The sequence below is a fragment of the Spermophilus citellus genome (assembly GCF_964194105.1).
Source record: "Spermophilus citellus genome assembly, chromosome: 13".
NCBI lineage: Eukaryota > Metazoa > Chordata > Mammalia > Rodentia > Sciuridae > Spermophilus > Spermophilus citellus.
The window spans coordinates 65,720,270-65,739,542 of NC_138193.1; the positions used below are offsets into that span (position 1 = coordinate 65,720,270).

General features: G+C 39.8%; 1 protein-coding gene across 2 annotated transcripts in view; it reads right to left on the bottom strand.

Annotated features, from left to right (window-relative positions):
* Positions 1-14,063: 14,063 nt before the first annotated feature.
* The window catches only part of PAPOLG (poly(A) polymerase gamma), a 37,533-nt gene continuing 32,323 nt past the window's right edge, over positions 14,064-19,273 (bottom strand). For both annotated transcript variants that reach the window (XM_081264649.1, XM_081264648.1), the window contains one exon: positions 14,064-18,127. In XM_081264649.1, coding sequence (XP_081120775.1) covers positions 18,029-18,127 — 99 coding nt within the window. In that variant the 3' untranslated portion in view covers positions 14,064-18,028. The remainder of the gene's footprint in view (positions 18,128-19,273) is intronic.

The window sequence follows — 19,273 nt, forward strand, 5'->3', positions numbered from 1 at the left end:
ATCACAACCAAGGCTTCTGCCAGTGTCACAAGGAGCTCTGGAGTCAGGATGACCCTTGGAAATGGGAGCACAGGAATGGCTTCCACGACCTCTGCAAGGATCTTTGGAAGCAGGTGGCCCTGGAATGGGGCACTGGCCTGGGGAGAGGCAGCTCTCAGCCTAGGACAAGTCCTGGAGCCAGGGCAGTGTGAGCTCCAGCTGCCACCGTGCCCAGCAGCTGAGGCCATGAGCGTCCCCAACCTGCAGGGAAGATCTGGGCCAGGTCCCTCAGCACCCAAGTCACCGACCCGAGGCTTTGGACCTTTTGTATGTTTACCTCCTGTTTATCTTTCTCATCCTCTAAGATCTGAAAGCATGGTAATAAACGGCATGGTTTGGAAGCCTGACAGACATGTGATCAAATCCTATTTCTGCCATTCATTTGACAATATTTATAGAGTATATTTTGGGTTCTATTTGAGACATGGAGGGAGCAACAGAGAATAAGTGAACAAACCTCTGTCTCTGGAGCTGATAGTTCATGAGAGGCCAGGGGCTACTGAAATTAGAAAAGAAACATATCACACACCGTGATTCGTGCTACCTAACAATAGGCCTATATACTTATTATACTTTTTCAAATTAAGTAGGGTGTGTGGGGAAGAAGAAGGGGAGGGTGGGGGTGGTGTTTGGGGTGGAGGTCCGGGAAAGCTTTCCTCAGAAGATGGCACATTTAAGCCAAAACACAAAGGAGATGGTGTGGCCACTCAGAGATCTGGGGAAAGTGGGTTTGGGGAGAGAGCCCAGGCCCTAGTGGAGAATGTGGGGCGGGTGTTTGGGGCTCTCAGGGAGGCAGAGGACAGGTGCAAAGAAGGGGGTTTTAGGAGCAGAAGATACAGTCAGAGAGGTTTATGTGAAATATCCAGAATAGACAAATCTGTAGAGACAGAAAGTAGGTTGCTTTGGGCTGGGTGAGTGGGTGGAGTTGGGGACTACTGACTTTGGAATACATGTTTTTTTTTTTTTTTTTTTCCTGTAATGATGACAATGTGCTACAATTTACTGAGATTGTGGCTGCAAAGCTCTGGGAATATGTTAAGAACTACACAATATACATTCTAAATGGGTGAGCTGTGTGATAGGTGAACGATGTCCACTATTTAGAAGTCAGAGCAGTGGCTGAGGGGGACTGGGTTGTGCAGGGCCTGTGAGCCATCGTGAGGATTAATGCTTTTATTCTGAGCTGGGACATTACTGGATGGTTTTAAATACAAGAGTGAAATGACTGGATTTCTATTTGCAAAGAATCTTGGCTGCCATGTCAAGAACAGACTGAAGGGGGCAGGAGAGGAAGCGGTCCGCAGAGTAAGGAGCTCATTGCAACAACAGGTGAGAGGTATGGGTGGCCCTCCCCGGGTGCTGGAATTACAGAAGTAAGAGATTAAATTTAGACACCCCTTGATGGTGGAGCTGGTAGGAAGTGCCGAGTGTGAGTGTGGAAGAGAGGGATCAAAGTTTAGTCCTAATTGGTAGAATGGAGTCTCCATTTACCAGGATGGAGACTATGGTGGGAATAACAGGCTTTGGGTTGGAATCAGTTTACTGTTGCTATGTGAAGTCTGAGGGGTCTGTTAAAGACCCTTCAAAGGCAGGTGGGGTTATCTCTAGAGTTCAGTAAAGGCACCGTCTGGGCTGGAGATGAAATATAGGAGTCATCAGCATATTCATGGAATCTAGTCTTGAGACTGGATGAGACCTTGGGAGGAATACAGACACACATCATGGCCAAGTAGACACTTACAGGCTTAGTCTTCCAAGCTCAGGAAGATCTACCTTGCATGGTTACTGTGGGGGTTGACCCATGCAGAATGGACAAAGTGCTCAGAGGATAGCTCTCACCCACTAATTTTTTTGTTTGTTTGTGTGTGGTCCTAAGTATTGAACCCAGGGCCTGTGCATGCGAGGTGAGCACTTCACCAACTGAGCTATATCCCCAGCCCCCCACTGAATTTTCTTTATTTGTTCTAATTTTTTTTAAAGAGAGAGTGAGAGAGGAGGGGGAGAGAGAGAGAGAGAGAGAGAGAGAGAGAGAGAGAGAGAATTTTTTTTTTAATATTTATTTTTTAGTTCTCGGCGGACACAACGTCTTTGTTGGTATGTGGTGCTTAGGATCGAACCCGGGCCGCACGCATGCCAGGCGAGCGCGCTACCCGCTTGAGCCACATCCCCAGCCCCTATTTGTTCTAATTAGTTATACATGACAGTAGAATGCATTTTGACACATCATACATAAATGGAATACAACTTCTCATTCTTCTAGCTGTACATGATGTAGAATCACACCAGTCATGTAATCATATATGCATATAGGGTAATAATGTCCAATCAATTCTACTGTCTTTCTACTCCTATGCTCCCTCCCCTCCCTTCACTCCCTCTATCTAACCCAAAGTACCTCTATTCTTCCCTAGCTCCCACTCCCTTATTGGGAATTAGCATCCACATATCAGAGAAAATATTTGGCCTTTGTTTTTTGGGGTTTTGCTTATTTCACTTAGCATGATGTTATTCAGCTCCATCCATTTATCAGCAAATGCCATAATTTCATTCTTCTCTAAAGCTGAGTAATATTTTATTGTGTATATATACCACATTGTTTTTATCCATTCATGTGTTGAAGGGCGTCTAGGTTGGTTCCATAGTTTGGCTTTTGTGAATCGAGCTGTTATAAACATCAATGTGACTGATTCTAAGTCCTTTGGGTATAAACCAAGGAGTAGGATAGCTGGGTCTAATGGTGGTTCCATTCCAAGTTTTCTGAGAAGTCTCCATATTGTTATCCATAATTGTTGCACTAATTTGCAGTCCCACCAGCAATGTATGATTGTACCTTTTTCCCCCACAGCCTTGCCAACATTTATTATTGCTTCTATTTTTGATAATTTCCATTCTGACTAGAGTGAGATGAAATCTTAAAGTAGTTTTAATTTGTACTTCCCACTGAATTTTTGTTTTGGAATTCTTCATGTACTTGTCTGGTCACCTAACTTTGGATCTTAGCCTTATTATTTCACTACTTTAGCTGGTTCGGCCCTGGGCACTGACAGCAAATCAACCACTCTGTTGGAAACATCAGCTCTCTAAAATGCTGGCCTAGGCTTTCTACCCTCCAAGGATGTACCTTCTAGTGAATAAAACATAGGACCCTGTTTTCTTAATGATAACGTATGGTAAATACGAGACTGTAACAGGTGCCAACCCAGCTTTGGAATGGACAGATAGTTATTCAGTCAGGAGACATTTGTGAGGACTCTCCAAGGAAGCAGACCATGAGCTCAAGCTTGAGAACTGAAAAGTGTATTGGGGAAAGATGGAGGGGCAGACAGGAGTGAAGGTGGAAGGGAGGGCAACCAGGCAGATGTGACGAGAAGACAACCAAAGGAATCCTTTGTGACTGAAGCATGTTTATGGTGATGGGAAGACGGAGCTCAGACTGGAGGGATTGGTGAAGAGAATTGCTGTAGTTGAGACCTGAATGCCCTCCAAAGGCCCACGTGTTAAAGGCTTGGTCCCTGGGGTATTGGTAGTGGGAAATGGTGGAATTTTGGAGAGGCGGGACCTAGTGAAAGGGCCTGAGGTCATTGAGCATGCCCATCAAGGGGACTGTAGGATGCTGGTCCCCAGCTCACTTCCGCTTACTGGGCATGAGGTGAGTGACTCTGCTCTGTCACGCACTCTTATCACGACATGCTGCCTTGCTAGAGGACCAAAGCAACAGGACCAAGGATCATGCTTTGGAATCCCCCAAACTGTAAGCCCAAATAAGTCTCTTCTCTTTAACTCTGCTGGGAAGATTTCAGGTGTTTCATTATCGTGACGGGAAGCTGACTAACACGGGCACCCCATTTTAACATCCTGTACCCATGGGCACACCCCAACCTGTCTGGTCACCCAGGGCTGCTCCTTTTTGGTTGGTTCCTCTCACTCTTGAGTCCATCACATCAACCCATCAGCTTTACTGAGCCTGCTGTTACCTGCCCATCCATCCATGACCTAACCTCCTCTTGTTTCCCTCCCGTGATTTCCTTAACTGCACTCCCTCGCTTGCCAGGATCCTCAACCAATTTGCATCTTTGGCTTTCTAACCTATCATCTTTAAACTCCTAATCCTGAATCATTTCAATAGTCTCTCTTTCTTTAATTTCAGGATGTTGAGGTAGTTGGACAAAAATCCCTCAACTGCCTATTTCAGTGGTTTCAAATTTTTATGTTACCAGTTTCAGTTGGGCCCTTAAAAGTTGTCCTCGGTCTTAATTGGGTCCATCCTTTGATACGTCGTTAGTTGCCTTTATTTCCCATCTTCCCTTGTGGCCATATTAAATGTTCGTTCCTCTTCTCAACTTGTTCTCAGCACAGAAAGTAGCAGGCTTTTGGACTTGTGCAACCTCAAATGTTTGCCTTTCCTGCATGCAAATTTGTCTACTTATTGTCTATTGCTGTGTAATGAATTTCCCCTCCAAATTTGTGGCTCAACACAACAAACATTCATTATCTTCCTACCACAGGCCTGGCCACCCTCTTGGTGTGGTTTAATTGGGTGCCTCTCCTTTAGCATCTCTCACAAGTTGCAATCAAGCTACTTGCTGAAGCTGCAGTCATCTTTTCTAAGATCACTCATGTGGGCCTTTACCTGAGGCTGCTTTAGAACATGGCAGCTAACTTTCCCCAGGGTGAGTGAGCCAAAAGAGAACAAGTGCCCAGGCTAGAAACCGCAGTCTTTTTATAACCTAATAACGGAAGTGACATACTTATATAGTATTCTGTTTGTGAGAAGTGAGTCAATAAGTCTTGTCTTCCACTTAATGGGACTAACACAAGGGCAGGAATACCAGGAAGCAGGGATCATTGGGGCCATTTGGAAACTGCTTACCACAACTTCTCTCCTCGTTTCCCCATTCCTCCTCCTCTTTAGGGCTAGTTTCTCAACATGTGCAAATGTTCCCATCTTTTGGCTCTAGCTCTATAAAATACCCACCATCATTTCATTGGTTCTTTCTTCAACCTTAAAACATGTCCAGAAGTCTCCCAAGTTAAAAACAAACCTTCCCTCCACCTTGATCTGTGACCTCTGGTCTCCCATTCTCCCTCCTGTTACTCTTCTTCAAAAATGTGACCTTTATTCCCTACATTCACTTCCACCTCCACAGAACAGCTCTGCTAAGGTCATCAGTGACCTCCTAAATGCCAGGTCATGTGACTGCTTCTCCATCTTTCTCTAAGGTGACCTCTGTTGCATTTTTTCTTTCATACTGAGGATCAACCCAGAGCCCTACACTTGCTAGTCCAGCACTCTACCATTGGATGCTGCACCCCCAGCCCTCTCCACAGCATGTAGCACTAACTCCTCTTCAGCTCTCCTGTTCTGCTGACTTCAGCTTCTGAGCCCCCCATGTCTTCACTTACCCCTAAATCTGAGATTACTCAGGTTTTGCCCTCACTCCTTAGCTTCACTCCCTCTGATTTTCTGCCTTCACTACTCTCAACACTTCTACGTTCTATAACCGTGTAGCACTGAATCTTATTCTTCAATCTTTGATGTGAAGGAAATAACGTATTTTTTGGCCTATTTTAAATCAACTTCAACCAGACATTGAGCCCCTATTCTACTGACCTGGCAGGAAAATGATCGTAGTAATAGTTAACCCCCTCCCTGTCCCATCCAGGTGTGTGTCAAGGTCAGCTTCTCCTGCAGGCCCTGCTAGGCAAAGTCTTTGGTTCTCATTAATAACTGCTGGATGTTCCCTGCTCTGTTTGTATGGTTCCATCAGTCCAATGGCCTTGTGCTTTACAGCAAAGGAATTTGGGGCAAGGTGAATATTCCTGGCCCTGGGGTCTAGCCTTCCTAACTATGCCAATCAACTGCCCTCTTTGAGGACTTGTCGCCTCCCCAGTGAGATGATATAGAGCAGGACACAGATCCCAGTCCTCAAGAACCTGCTGCTATTTCCTCTCTCCCAGGGCTAGGGGCAAATCTCTCTTTTCTTGCAGCTTTCATAGCCCCTACCCAGGGACTATGTCTAGTGTCTGTGTTTCCATCCTGCAGAAACATCTGGGGAAAGGAAGAGCCACAGGCCTCCTCACCTTCTGGAAATACAGATAAACCATAAATTACTTTTGTTGGTGAATTTCAAGATACATTTACACTCTCTTCTCTCATGTGAATTCATAGGAACTGCCAGACAGACATTAAAACATTTTTTTTTTTCTGGTTGTAAAGAGTTTTATTTTTCCTTGTATATTCTAGCACTTTAGAGTCATAGTTCATTCAAACATTTACTTTATTACCAGTACAACTGATTGGAGACTGTGGCGCTTTGGGTCTGCTCTAAGCAGTCTTGCTTTGTAGACCATCTCATGCAACAAGACCACTGAGTCTGTGGCTAAAAAAGGATTTAGGATCTAATGAGACCCCTGGGCCTGCACATGCTCAGTTCCTTCTCCCCAGGGACCAATCAGATAACCGGCCCTCTGTGCTAGGGTACTGCGTGGTGGAGACGTGGGAATGTCCCTCCTGCCTGAGAACCCATCTCTTGGGGCTGGGAACCCCAACAACCCCTAACAACCATCAGTAAAGATACTGCCTCACTGTGAAACCTGGACTTCCAACAAAGGCTTTCCCGGCTCCAGATCACCACTGGCCAGGTTCCACTGTCCCTCACCCAGTGGAGTGGGCTTGAGGCTGTTCTGATTCAACACCACTGAATCTGAAGTCAGGACCCTCTTCTTCCAAACTCCCCTGGTGTTCTCAGAGACGATGAAGGATGGTAGTTTACCTTCCAACCCAAGGAAGGTATACTCTGCCCTCCACTTTGTCCCTAATCCATTTTGTCAGCAGATGCCATCTTTCTACTTCCTAAAACTCTGCACGTGTTCCTTCAGGCTGCCTCAGTTTCCTCTCTCAGGAGCCTTCTCACCACCTCCCTGCCCCTAGGGATCCTTCTAAGGTCTATGGGAAGCAGGACTTGGCCTCATTTTCATCCTCTTTCACCTTTCTCCAAAGTGCATTCAGACTCCACACAGATCTACTATAATAATCCAGTGTCTCCATACTTTGAATGAATGTTTTCTCTGTACTGCTTTCTGTTCTTCCATCTCCCCTAAATTCCTAACAGTCCTACAATATTCAGTTCCACGGTTATTAATTATACCCAGCACCATTCCTGACCAAGGTAGAATTAAGGGGTCCCTCTGCTGTGCTCTCAATGGTGCAGCATAACCTCAATGTTTGCTAGCCAATTTCCTACCAGTCCAAGAGTCTTTCAGAGTTGGGAGTGTTTGATTCCTGTCTGGGTTATGGTTCCCAGCTCAATACCTGATGGATGTTAGGGACTTGATAAACATCTATGGCTACCGCATACTGCTGGCCCCAACAATAGAGCCTTGTCAAACCATCTTATCCTTCCTTCACTTCTTCCCTCCTTCTCCCCCTCCCCTCACCTGGTGACTTTGATGCAGCTCATTGGTTGCAGAGCTCATAGGGAATTTGATGGTGCTTTCCCTCTGGGTTGCTCAGTTGGAAGGCAGGCAAAACAGGCGGTCTCTGCAGGCTGTGAGTGGGCCTTGCTGGGGAGTGATGCTTCATGCAACCTCAGGGCCTCCTGCAAATCAGACGTGATCGCCTTCACTTCCTGTGCTTACGGAGATTAGATACTGCCTAATCAAGGTCATTTTTTTTTCTCTTTTCTTAATATTTGAAAGTACCAGTTGCCATCCAAGTGGGTGGCTTTCAGAAATCCCCTCTTTTTTGGTGTTTGACTTCTTGTGAGTTTCAAGAAACCAATCTATTTGGAAAGAACCTGCACTTAGAAGTTCTTTGAACTGCTATGAAGCTTAGCAGGAAGTGACTTGGGACGGGTTAGCTAGTCTTGCCCAGGAGAGGTGGGAGGAGTGAGGTACAGGTGCATCTTGTGTGGGTGTGGCTTTAGATTATTCCTGTGGTCCTCTTCCCTTGTGTGACATTTTATAGATCTACTTGACTATGAAATCAGTATGTCTGTTTACACTGTCGGGTGTCTGTCACACCCTGGTGGGGCATCTGTTAGGCCAAGGCATCTGTGAGTCCTGGGCTGGCAAAGACAGACTTGATTAAACTTTCTGATTTTGGCTTCACCTGTTGTAATCTTTGAGTGGACAGAAGAACAGTTCAGTGAAATTTTATAAGAATTTAATAATTCCGCCCCCTCCTGGCCCTGGCTTCTTGGGCTGCAGTAGCCTCTTCTGGAATGTTCCCCTCTCGGCATCCCAACTCACTACCCTCTCAGTGCTTGCCGAAGTGCCCAGAGTAGAACAAGATCTGAGGACCTCTGTTGGTTATAGCTCTGTCATCTCCATACTCCCATCCCCTAGCACTGAAAAATAGTGAGCTCTGATCAAAGTAAGTCGAAGTGGGATCCTGGCAATTCCCAAATTCCAGCTCGAAATTCTCTCTAAACTCCAGGGTGGTACATCCCCCTGCCTCCTCAACAGCTCCATTTACACATCTAGTGGACATCCCAGAGTTAACCTGTCTTCTACATGCTGCTTCTCACCCATGTCTCTGGATGGGAAACCAGCATAGCCCTCTACCTTACTGTAGCTTTCTGCTCATATATCACCTGTCAAAGGGATCTTTCTTTAAAGAGCTCTTTCTTTAAAACCTCGGATAGCTTAGGGATCCTGCCCACCTCCTGACCTTTCCCATTTCTCTCTATCCCCTCGTTCTTTATTTTTTCTGATACTTCTATCTACTTAAAATCGTACACGTTTATTGTCTGTCTCCCCTCCTTAATGAGGCTTTCTTCCCTGACTCTTGTGGGGTATTTTTTTTAGGAGAAGGGTTGTCCATTGTGGGTCATTGCCATGCATAGAGTATGACATATAGTATTTCATGTAACATATAATTCCTCAGCAATTTATTGATCACCTCTCTTTCAATCCATCTAGAAACTCTTTGATGTAGGTTCTGTTATTATAATCACCATTTTTTTTAAGAGAAAACAGGCACAGAAGTAAGTAACTTCTATGAATCCTCTTGGTCAACAAGTGAGGACAGGAAAATAGAAATCTGACACACAGTAAGTACTCAGTATTTATTAAATGAGCTCGTTTAACAAAGTCTTAATCATAATTCTAAACTTAAATTATTTCTGGAACTTAATCTTATACATGATTATAAAATTAAATTTTCTCTGCTTTTGGCACCGTGGTATATGCCTGTAATCCCAGCTACTCTGAAAGCCAAGGCAGGAGGAGTCCAAGTTGGAGGCCTGCCTGGAGACCCTGTCTCAAAATAAACAATTTAAAAAGGGTTAAGAATATAGCTAAATGGTAGGGGGTCATTAGGTTTAATTCCCAGTACCAAGTAAACAGACTTCATCCAACCCCAACCTTGTCCTAATAATCCTAGTCTTTGTTTCTCACACAGAATGACAGCCCACATTCCAACTGATGTAGGAAGGCCTTGACATGTTCATCCCATTGGAAGAGGATACTGAACGTAGATGTGTTTTGCTTAAAAATTTGCAAAACATTTGGAAAATGTCCACTATACATATGAATGAGGGGAGAAGATGTGAGTGTATGGTACTTTAGATTCCCACCTTCCTCTTAACATCCCACTTCTTTCATCTACCTAGTCTACAGATCACAAACCTAGGAACCATTCTTCACTCTGCCTTCTATCCCTCTTTATAAAATTAATTTACTGCACAGGTAATTTTGCTTCCAAATGGTCCATTCATTCCTTTTCAGTTTTTGTAGCATCTGCCCAATGTTAGGCACCTTTGTTACCCCAACTCATAGAAACCTCCTCCCCAGTTTCTTCTCCATCCTAGCCTATGAACTCCATAGTACTAGAGTGACTTAGTTTTCTTTTTTTCCTTTTTTGGTCCTGGAGATTGAACCCAAGGCCTTGCACATATTCTACCATTGAGCTACATCCCAAGTAAGAAGTGACTTGTTTTTTGTTTTTGTTTTTTTTTTTTTTTTTTTGGTAGTACGGGAAACTAAACCCAAGGGTACTCTACCATGGAGCTTCATCCCAGTTCTTTTTTATTTTAAGATGGTCTTGCTAAGTTGCCCAGGCTGCCTTGAACTTGTGATGCACTTTTTCTTTATCCCCACCCCAGGCTTTTTGTGCTATAAATCCAGTTTGGCTCTTAAAAAAAAAGGAATTTAATAATTCCTACACATATCTCCAAATAAAACAACTGTTCTGAGAATTTAGTTTTGAGAAGGACTTGGAGGCAGGGCAAGGGTCATGTATCTCCACACCATTGCCTGGGAGGTGGGGAATCTATTATTTCAGTCTGTCTGGGGAGACAGACATTGGCTTTCTTCCCTGACTCTTGTGGTGTATTTTTTTAGGAGAAGGTTTGTCCATTGTGGGTCATCGCCATGCATAGAGCATGACATATAGTAATTTCATGTAACCTATAATTCCTCAGCAATTTATTAAACTGCAGTATGTGCTGAGAAATTTTGGATCACCTCTCTTTCAATCCATCTAGCAACTCTTTGATGTAGGTTCTGTTATTATAATCACCATTTTTTTTTTAAGAAGAGAAAACAGGCACAGAAGTAAGTAACTTCTATGAGTCCTCTTGGTCAACAAGTGAGTGGCAAGTTGGAATACAGCCAGGAAGTCTGACTGCACTTCCTTGTGCTTCTCCTGTGAAATAAGTATCAATAGTCCCACTTTACAGATGAGTTACCTAGAACTCAAAGAGGCTGAGCAACTTGCTCAGAGTCCCACAGGAAGTAGCTCTCTAGGTCTAGCTGCTTCAAAGCATCATTCTCCTACCCCATGCTGGTTAGATAGTGGATAGACTAGTTTCAAAGTAAAACGTTCTACACATTTTATTTTTTTAAATGGTCATCTCCTTCCTACCTCTTCCTCATTTTTTATTTCTTTTCTCTAGAGGCAGCCATCTTCAACATTTTAAGACTTTCCTTCTCCTAGTTACATATTTCTAAATAACGTCCTTATGTGCTTATACTATACTAGATTTGTCAGTTTTAGATATTTTCTACTTATTACTATTGAAGATGAGGATTTTACCCTCTTAGGCCCTGTCTTCCTCACTCTCACATCCTTTTCAATAGAAATTTTTTGGCTAGTTCAGTATTCTCTACCTACATTAGTAAGACTATGTGAATTCACAGCTGAGCCATGTAATGTACTGTTGTCCCTTATCTTTTTTTTATTTGGGTTTTGGAGTTCTCTAAAATGAAAATGTGACATTTAAGAAATTTACTTGATTTTTCTCAAGCTCTGTGACAGCAGTGTTATCTTCTCACTGTGCATAAACATATCAGGTATTTATTTTATTTTTTCTTGGTGATATTCCTTCTGGATCTCTTTCTTTCTGGTCTGATGGCTAAGGAATCCTAAGAGATTACCTGTTTCCTCTATTTGGAGTCCTGCTGGTCTTTGGGGATATTTTCATGACAGCTACCTAAAGGTTTAAAGGGCAAATGTTTTAAGATGGGAGAAAATAAGCATAGAGTGTTTAAGCATCAGTTAAATTTCCATAGATCTAAGTGACAGAACCAGGATAGAACGAAGCTCTCTGCAGTGCCCCCTTCATCTTGGAACAAATGACCATCGTTGCAACTGGCCAGCATACCCTGGAAAGTCCATACCTCATGGGATGATATGGGGTGGTGGAGATTTGGTGGATATCTCTAAGTCCTTTCCTAACTGAGAGATATGGTTAAACACTTGGACTTTGAATCATACTTCCGGAATCTGCCACTTAATGGTTATGCAATTTGGAGCTGGTTATGTAATCTCCCTAAGCCTCAATTTCCTCATTTGTAAAATACGAATAATAGTGCTACCTCTTAGGGTCATCATAAAGATTAAGTTCCATGATGTTTTAAAGGGCACATTAGAAAATGCTCAGTGAATGTGAAACACTTTTATACTTATGGCTTAGAACTTCCCTTGTATCTAGTATCCTTGCATTTTTTGGCCATATTGAGCCTTAAGAGAGCTGTGTACAATAGAATTCTCTGCATGAGTGATTTCTGCCTCTCAATTGAATAAATATTGGTTAATAAGCTATCCCTGTCATTCTTCTGTTTAATCCCAGGCCCCTTTCTGAAAATTGATGCCATCTGTTGGCCAGCTGAAGTCAACTGACCAATATTAAATTCTATCCAAAGGTCCCAATTTGTGCTTTTTGCTGTGTTTTGACTTTTACATTCTTGCTGTATTGATTGATGCAAAAGTGTTATGTTTTTTGGGTCAGAATCTTTTCTTGGGAAAAGGGAATATTTGTACTTGATCTACTTCTTTCTCATCTTTCATCCTACTATCCTTTCCTGAACTATTTGCTAAGAATATTTGCATTACAGAACAGAGAAAAGAAAGATGATGCAGGTTTGAGAAGAACTTTGAGGAAGAGAGCTTTTAATGCAGTGTAATTCAAAGTGTAAGTAACAACTCAAGACTGATTGTGAAATCACAACTGCCATCTAAAATATTGAAACAAAATAAAATACCTGTGTCACACATAGTAAGGAGACATTGTTTTTGTGAACTTCTTTTAACTGTATGTGTGCATATATATAATACATCTTTCTATACACATATTCAAGTATGTATATATGTACTAACTTAACAATATAAGATGCACTTCTTATGCAGGATTACTGTTGAAAAGTTTGGAAAGGGTATCTTTAGGATCTTCACTAAGTTTTGTTTGCCTTCTTGAACCTTAGTTTATTGGTCTCTCTTTAAGATAATCAATCCTATTTGAATTATAAACAAAAGAAAATAAAACAAATCAAAGACCCCAAGGAAACAAGGACTCATGTTTCCCTCTGCAACATTTTCTGGGCACTCACTACATAAGAAATCTTGGATGAATGTCACTACTTTGAAACCTATAGGTTTCTCAGGGGAAACAAACAGATAAACTGAAAGTTATGCAAATTAAAATAATTTAAATGTTAAAAAGGTACAGGTAACGTGTTGTGAAGATAGAGTCACTCCAGCCAGGGTACCATGGGAAGCTCTATGCAGCTCAGAAAAGTAAAATATGTCAGCAAAGATTGGCAAGAAAGGACTTGGCAGTGTGTCTTTTTTAAAGACTCTTCCGTAAAAGAGTTTGGTTGGATCATAAAGTTTGATAGTTTCAAGAATATGAGCTTTAAAAGCAATATAATCTATTTTGTTCTTAATTCTGTAACACATTTGAATCCACAAAGTAACCCGTTTTGTTAATTTACTTTAAAACATTTCAGCAGTGTGACAATTCTATTTGTATAAGTCGTATCCTAGGAATAGGAAGTGGCTTCAATCAGAAAATCAGTCCAGGGATGATTGACCAGAAATTTAATTGGGAAACCCTCACTTCACAAGTGACTACTAGAAGTCCTGTTGTCTGTACTTCAGTCAATACAGGAGATTGTAGCTTAATAAGTATCCAGTGTGTTCCCACTGGTGACATATGTGGCTTGCTAGTAACCTTGAAGCTCAAATTTGTGAATCCAGTACCAGGATGTAGACTAGCTGTGACTAGCCACTGTGTTCTTACAAGAATGTACCCTGTAACCTATGCTTGTCTATATAGTATTTAAGGTTTGATTGCTACACACACCTCTGTTCAGTCGTTAGCACAGAGGACTCTGGTTGCCTGATGCTGACCACAAGAATGACAGAATTTTGCCTCCATTATTTGATACAGATGGCTCAAGTGACCTTTTCATGAAAGTGTGGTCAGAGCACCCCAAAGGGCAGAAAGCTGAAACTTCTTTGAATTCAGAGCAGATTGTACAAACTGTTACTGCTAAATGTTTAATAGGTGATTCTGTGTGAGGCAAATTGATTCTGAGCTTTGCTTTTGTATTAAGTGGGAAAGGATAACACTATCTACCAAAAAGAGTCTGAGTGAAAATGACCAAATTGGCTATCAATTTGAAAAATAAGGAAAGACTTCTGGCACTTTTGAGTTGCTCCCAAATAACATTACTCAACCACCACCTATTTATCAAAGCAAGTTTATTTGATTACTTATTCCAGACAAATAAGTCTCATATGTACAACTAAGAAATAAAACAATCCAAATAAAGGCAGGAAAAATTAATATGAACCACACAAACATCTAGAAAGGAACAGCAGCTGCATTCATTTTATAGAATACTGTGAAATGATGTAGCACCATTTACATCAAAGACAGCCTAAGTACTTTCAGTCTGTTAAAATGCAGTAATAGCTTAAAATTATAACAAACTTAATACATTTATGTTTAACTGATTTTAAATATAAAATTATATCAGAAAAATTATTTCAAAAAATTAGGGAATTTGGGAAGGACATGACGTTGTACAATTCTTCAGAAAACCTCAAAGGAAATAATTTGTTATTATTGAGACTGGTTTTCTTCCATCTGTGCACTATTTGTTATTAGCATCACAACCAATTTAGATTCTAAGCTTTGGATGATTTGTTAGGCAGTTGTTTATTTAAACACAAACACTTTATACAAAAATATTTATTTTTAACTAAAACACTTCTATTTATTGGTCTGTTCAGTGTGTTCTGGCCTGAATGACAAACATGGAGGAGAAAGTGAAAAATTTAATGTTACTGAACGCAAAGGATTAGGACCTTTGATGATTATTTCTATTTTATATCACTTATAATGATCATTCTAAGCTATTTTACTCAGATGGATCTTAGGTTAAATTTGTTGGAACTAAAGTTTGACCCTGTTAGTGGATTTAACATGAAGACATATGATAATCTGATGTTGGTATATTTTTATAATGTTGGTATGTTTCATCTGAAGTATATAAAGAACTTTAGAAATAGTGTTCCAGATCCTCTACCAATACTTTACTAGTTAAGAGCCACAGTACATTTTCAGAAATACACCACAGCAAAATCAAATGGAGGAAATTTGAAATATTCTAGGATTGTTCATTCCTAGTGGTTCCTACCTCCTTTCCCTTTTTCGGGTCATGAATCACTTTGAGCAACTTATGAAAGTTATGACCCCTCATCCCCCTAAAATATATAAACAAAAACATCTCGTATATAAAGGGTTCATGATCCCCAAGTTAGGAATTCTCATTTCACAATTGTGGGATAATAGTGGAAAATAACTTCAGCCTATTTTCTTTAATTGCTACTATAGTATAAAATAAACACTTAAACACCATCTTAAGATAAAGTTCTTCTTATTTTAAGCACCAATAAACTTGGAAAATTCATTCTTTTGCCCCAATTTTACAGTTTTGAGCCAGTTACTATCTCTAAGTCCCTAAGGTTTAAACATCATCTATTTTCCTTTGATATACACTATTCTCCAAAGTTAGTCACTGAAAAATGAATATATTAAAATCTAATACTGTGTGAAAATGAATATGTGTCTATATACTGAAGAACAGGTTATGGGACTTTATGAAATGTATTTCTAGGTATAGTTCCACTTGAAAATGAATACATGTAGTGCCTCTGAACGTAACATACAATCCTAGACCACACTGTCTCCTTTTACTTCCTTGGAACCAATACAATGGAAGCTCCTACTATGGTCACAAAATGTACTGAGTCCTTCCTGCTTGTCAGGATGAGGAACACACTTCTGAGTAAACCCACCATCTCAAAAGCATCTTATCAACCTCCATGACTGAACAAGCTGAAGAATACTATTCTTGAGGATTCTAATTTGTACCATTGACCATGGCTTAACATCATGCAGAATGGATCTTTACTCTAAGAGAAATGACTATATTATGGTAGGGGGTCAGATTTGTTGTTTCTTGTTAAAGAAAAACTCCACTGGCCACTCCAAAGAATATGTTTCTATAACAGGGTAAACATGGAGATATAAGGAATTCTTTTTTTTTTTTTTTTTTTTTTTTTTTGTGGTGCTGGGCCTTGTGCATGTGAGGCAAGCACTCTACCAACTGAACTATATCCCCAGCCCTATAAGGAATTCCTAAAGAGATGTTAAAGACTGATTTATAAAAGCAGGGGAGAGGAAATACAGAAACACAGAGACACTTCAAGTATATAAAATTTAATTAAGTCCCTTACCAAAGAATTTTCAAAGTTTGAAGTCAAGTGACAGTTTTTCAATTCTTTCATAATCATTCAATTTTGTCCAAATAAGAGTATTTGTAAAACAAATCCAAAATACGTGAATACAGGAAAAGGGTCAGCTAAGAGAATGACTTTGCCATGGAAACTACAACTTGGTTATGGGATTTCATTCTTATCTTTTGCTGATAGGGAAAAAGTTAATAATGGAACAATTATTTTTCCTTCTAGAAGTTTGCCACATTTTTCTTTGTACAAGCTAAACACTAGAATTTGTATTTCAGAGACCTAGGGGATGGGAAACAGGAGTGGGAGATGGAAGATACTGCTCTCTGACAATCTGAATTCAAGGATTTAAACTCAACGGTAAAGGGGCTTGCAAGAGAAAATGGACTGCTATTTCTCCACTGACTAGATGGCATCCCATGAGTCCTATAAAATATACAACCAGGTATTTCTTCACTATTCAATGTACCATTCTGTTTTTCCTACTGGCCCACTAAATGTGGTATGAAAGCTGAAGAACTGTAACATATACTGGCATTCCTGGCTGTGCAATCTATACATTTTCATTTTAAATATAATAATTCAAGCATAATTCATATTTAAAAAATTAGACTAAAGAGAGACAGTAAAGGTTTTAAAGGTTTCTCTTTGAAAAGATGGTATCTTACAGTACATACAAAAATACTCTGAAAATACATACGACTTCATTTACAAAACACTGAATCAACATATTACAAGAATTACATGGTTATGGATTTTAATAAACTGAGCATGCATTCATGAAACTTAAAAAATATTAATAAGTGCATTGAAAAAAGCAGTGTAAAAAAAGACAACTAATATAGTTAAATAAAAATTACAAAGGTCCTGAGCCAATTAATGGTTGTTAACAATGTCATTCAAAAATGCCTTTAGAGTTCAATAAAATCCACTGCTTATTTCTGCATGCCTAGTCCGTGAAGAAATTTTGAAGTTGTGGGGTAAATTATGGTCAGGAATTATCATGCCGAGTTAATTTTACACTTCAAAAATACAAGTTTGCCGTATGTAAAGGTATCTTGTTGATGGTGAAATGAGTTGATCCTCAGTAAAAAATACCGGTCAACTAACAAGAATGGCATGAGATAGTAGGATATGTAACAATTTCACCATTCATATACTGACTTTCAGTATCCTGGATTTATTTTGATTTTTAATAAAGATGCATTTCAAAGGCCTCCATGGGAGGCAAAATATAGAGAATTTATGGTGCCCAACTCTTATGTAATCACTGGACTAATCCTCCCTGGTAACTATGCAACATTAGGACAGAAAGGCACAAAAAGAAAAAAACAAAAAAAAGTTTAAATATTCCATGTGCCATCTAGAAAAAAATAATTTAAACCAACAGAACAGACAATACATCTACACAAATGAAGGAAGCAGAAAAGATATCTCACATTCATTCATCTCAGGTTTCAGAAACTGGCTCTGATACTAAAATAAATGCATTAACATTTGAAAAATTACAAGACAAAATTTTTTTTCAACTTTTTCAGTTCTATACAATGATTACAACATAAGACTTAAAAAAAAGAAAAAAAGAAAAAAGAAAAAAGAAAGTGTTTAGCACTTGTTTTCAGTGTCCAAGTGGCCAAGAACTGGTTCCCATAACAAGAGAAACAAACATCAAAAGTTAAGGCAGTAAAACCTCCAAATGCGAAGCCATAATACTGTAGATGACAATTTGATAGCAGGTGATCCTCAGAGGAGTGTATGTAGCAATCAGTGAGAGAATGCTACAGCATCTGCAGGTCAGTGTGAGAGTTCAAAAACCACTTCAAGGTCGTTAGGCTGATGACTGTAACTTTCACCTATTTTACGTATAACAGCCACTTCTATTTTGAAAAGAGTGGCTATATCTATGCCACTATATGATTACATGCTCACTTAAGTGAGGAGGCACTGCTTTTACCGATTAAGGGTCAGTCGAATGGAATTTTTGATGACACGGATGTTATTTGCTGGAACTGGGGATGATGAATCTGGTAGTTCTTTACTTGGTAGTCTCTATTAGAAAGATACAGAAACAAAAAAGGAAAAGCAAATGTTTACATATATATATATATATATATAAATATAAAGCATTATATATGTGATATCTGTATATATAGAGAGCTATATATAAAATAAAGCATCCAACTGTTTCTCTCCAAATTCCTTAAGCTCCTAATTACTCAGGTATGTGTTGAATATTTCCTTCCGGTATTGTTTGTTCATTTCCTTTCTTGCTTTTGGAAGTTTTTTTTTTAAAAAATACAGAACTGAAAAGTGGAGGAACAAGGGAAAGGGGAAGAATTGGCATGAGGGTAAGAAGGTATAGGAGAAGAGGGCTGTGTTAAATCAATTGCTACTTCTGGATTGAGAAATACTACAGAGATGCTAAGCACTGCTACAAATAAATAAAATAAAGGTACTGTGTCCATCCATCTATGACTAAATGTTTTAAAAACAAACAAACAAAAAAGAAATGCATAAAGAACCTAGTCCCTGAAGTCAGGCAATGATACTAGAAACAGGAAGTACACTGTAACTAAACAGGAAACTCTTGGGGTGTGAAATGAAAAATGAGGGTTATGGAAGAAAATCTGATATTTGAGTTATATCCTTCAACTAGTTTCTGTAATACATTCATGAATCTCCCAATCATGAGATACATAATTTTTCCGGAAAACTGAAGTTTTTAACCTAGGCAGGTAACTGATGACAGTGAAATTCAGGGACATCTGTGTGAGGTATTCTGAGGATGCTAAAGAATTATTATATAATGAAGAACCTAAGGAATTGAGAAGCAAAGAAAGACTTCTAAAAATATAGACCTGTGTGATGCAAACAGTATGATAGGGGCTGGGGTTGTAGCTCAGTGATAGAGCACTTGCCTAGCCTATGTGAAGCACTGGGTTTGAGTCACAGCACCACATAAAATAAATAAAATAAAGGTATTGTATCCATCTACAACTAAAATATATATATATACTGTATACTATATATATATATATATATATATATATTGTATAAACCAGTATCCTGGTTTTATTTTGATTTTTAATAAAGATTCATTTCGAAGGCCTCCATAGGAGGCAAAATATAGAGAATTTATGGTGCCCAACTCTTATGTAATCACTGGTAACTATGCAACATTAGGACAGAAAGCCA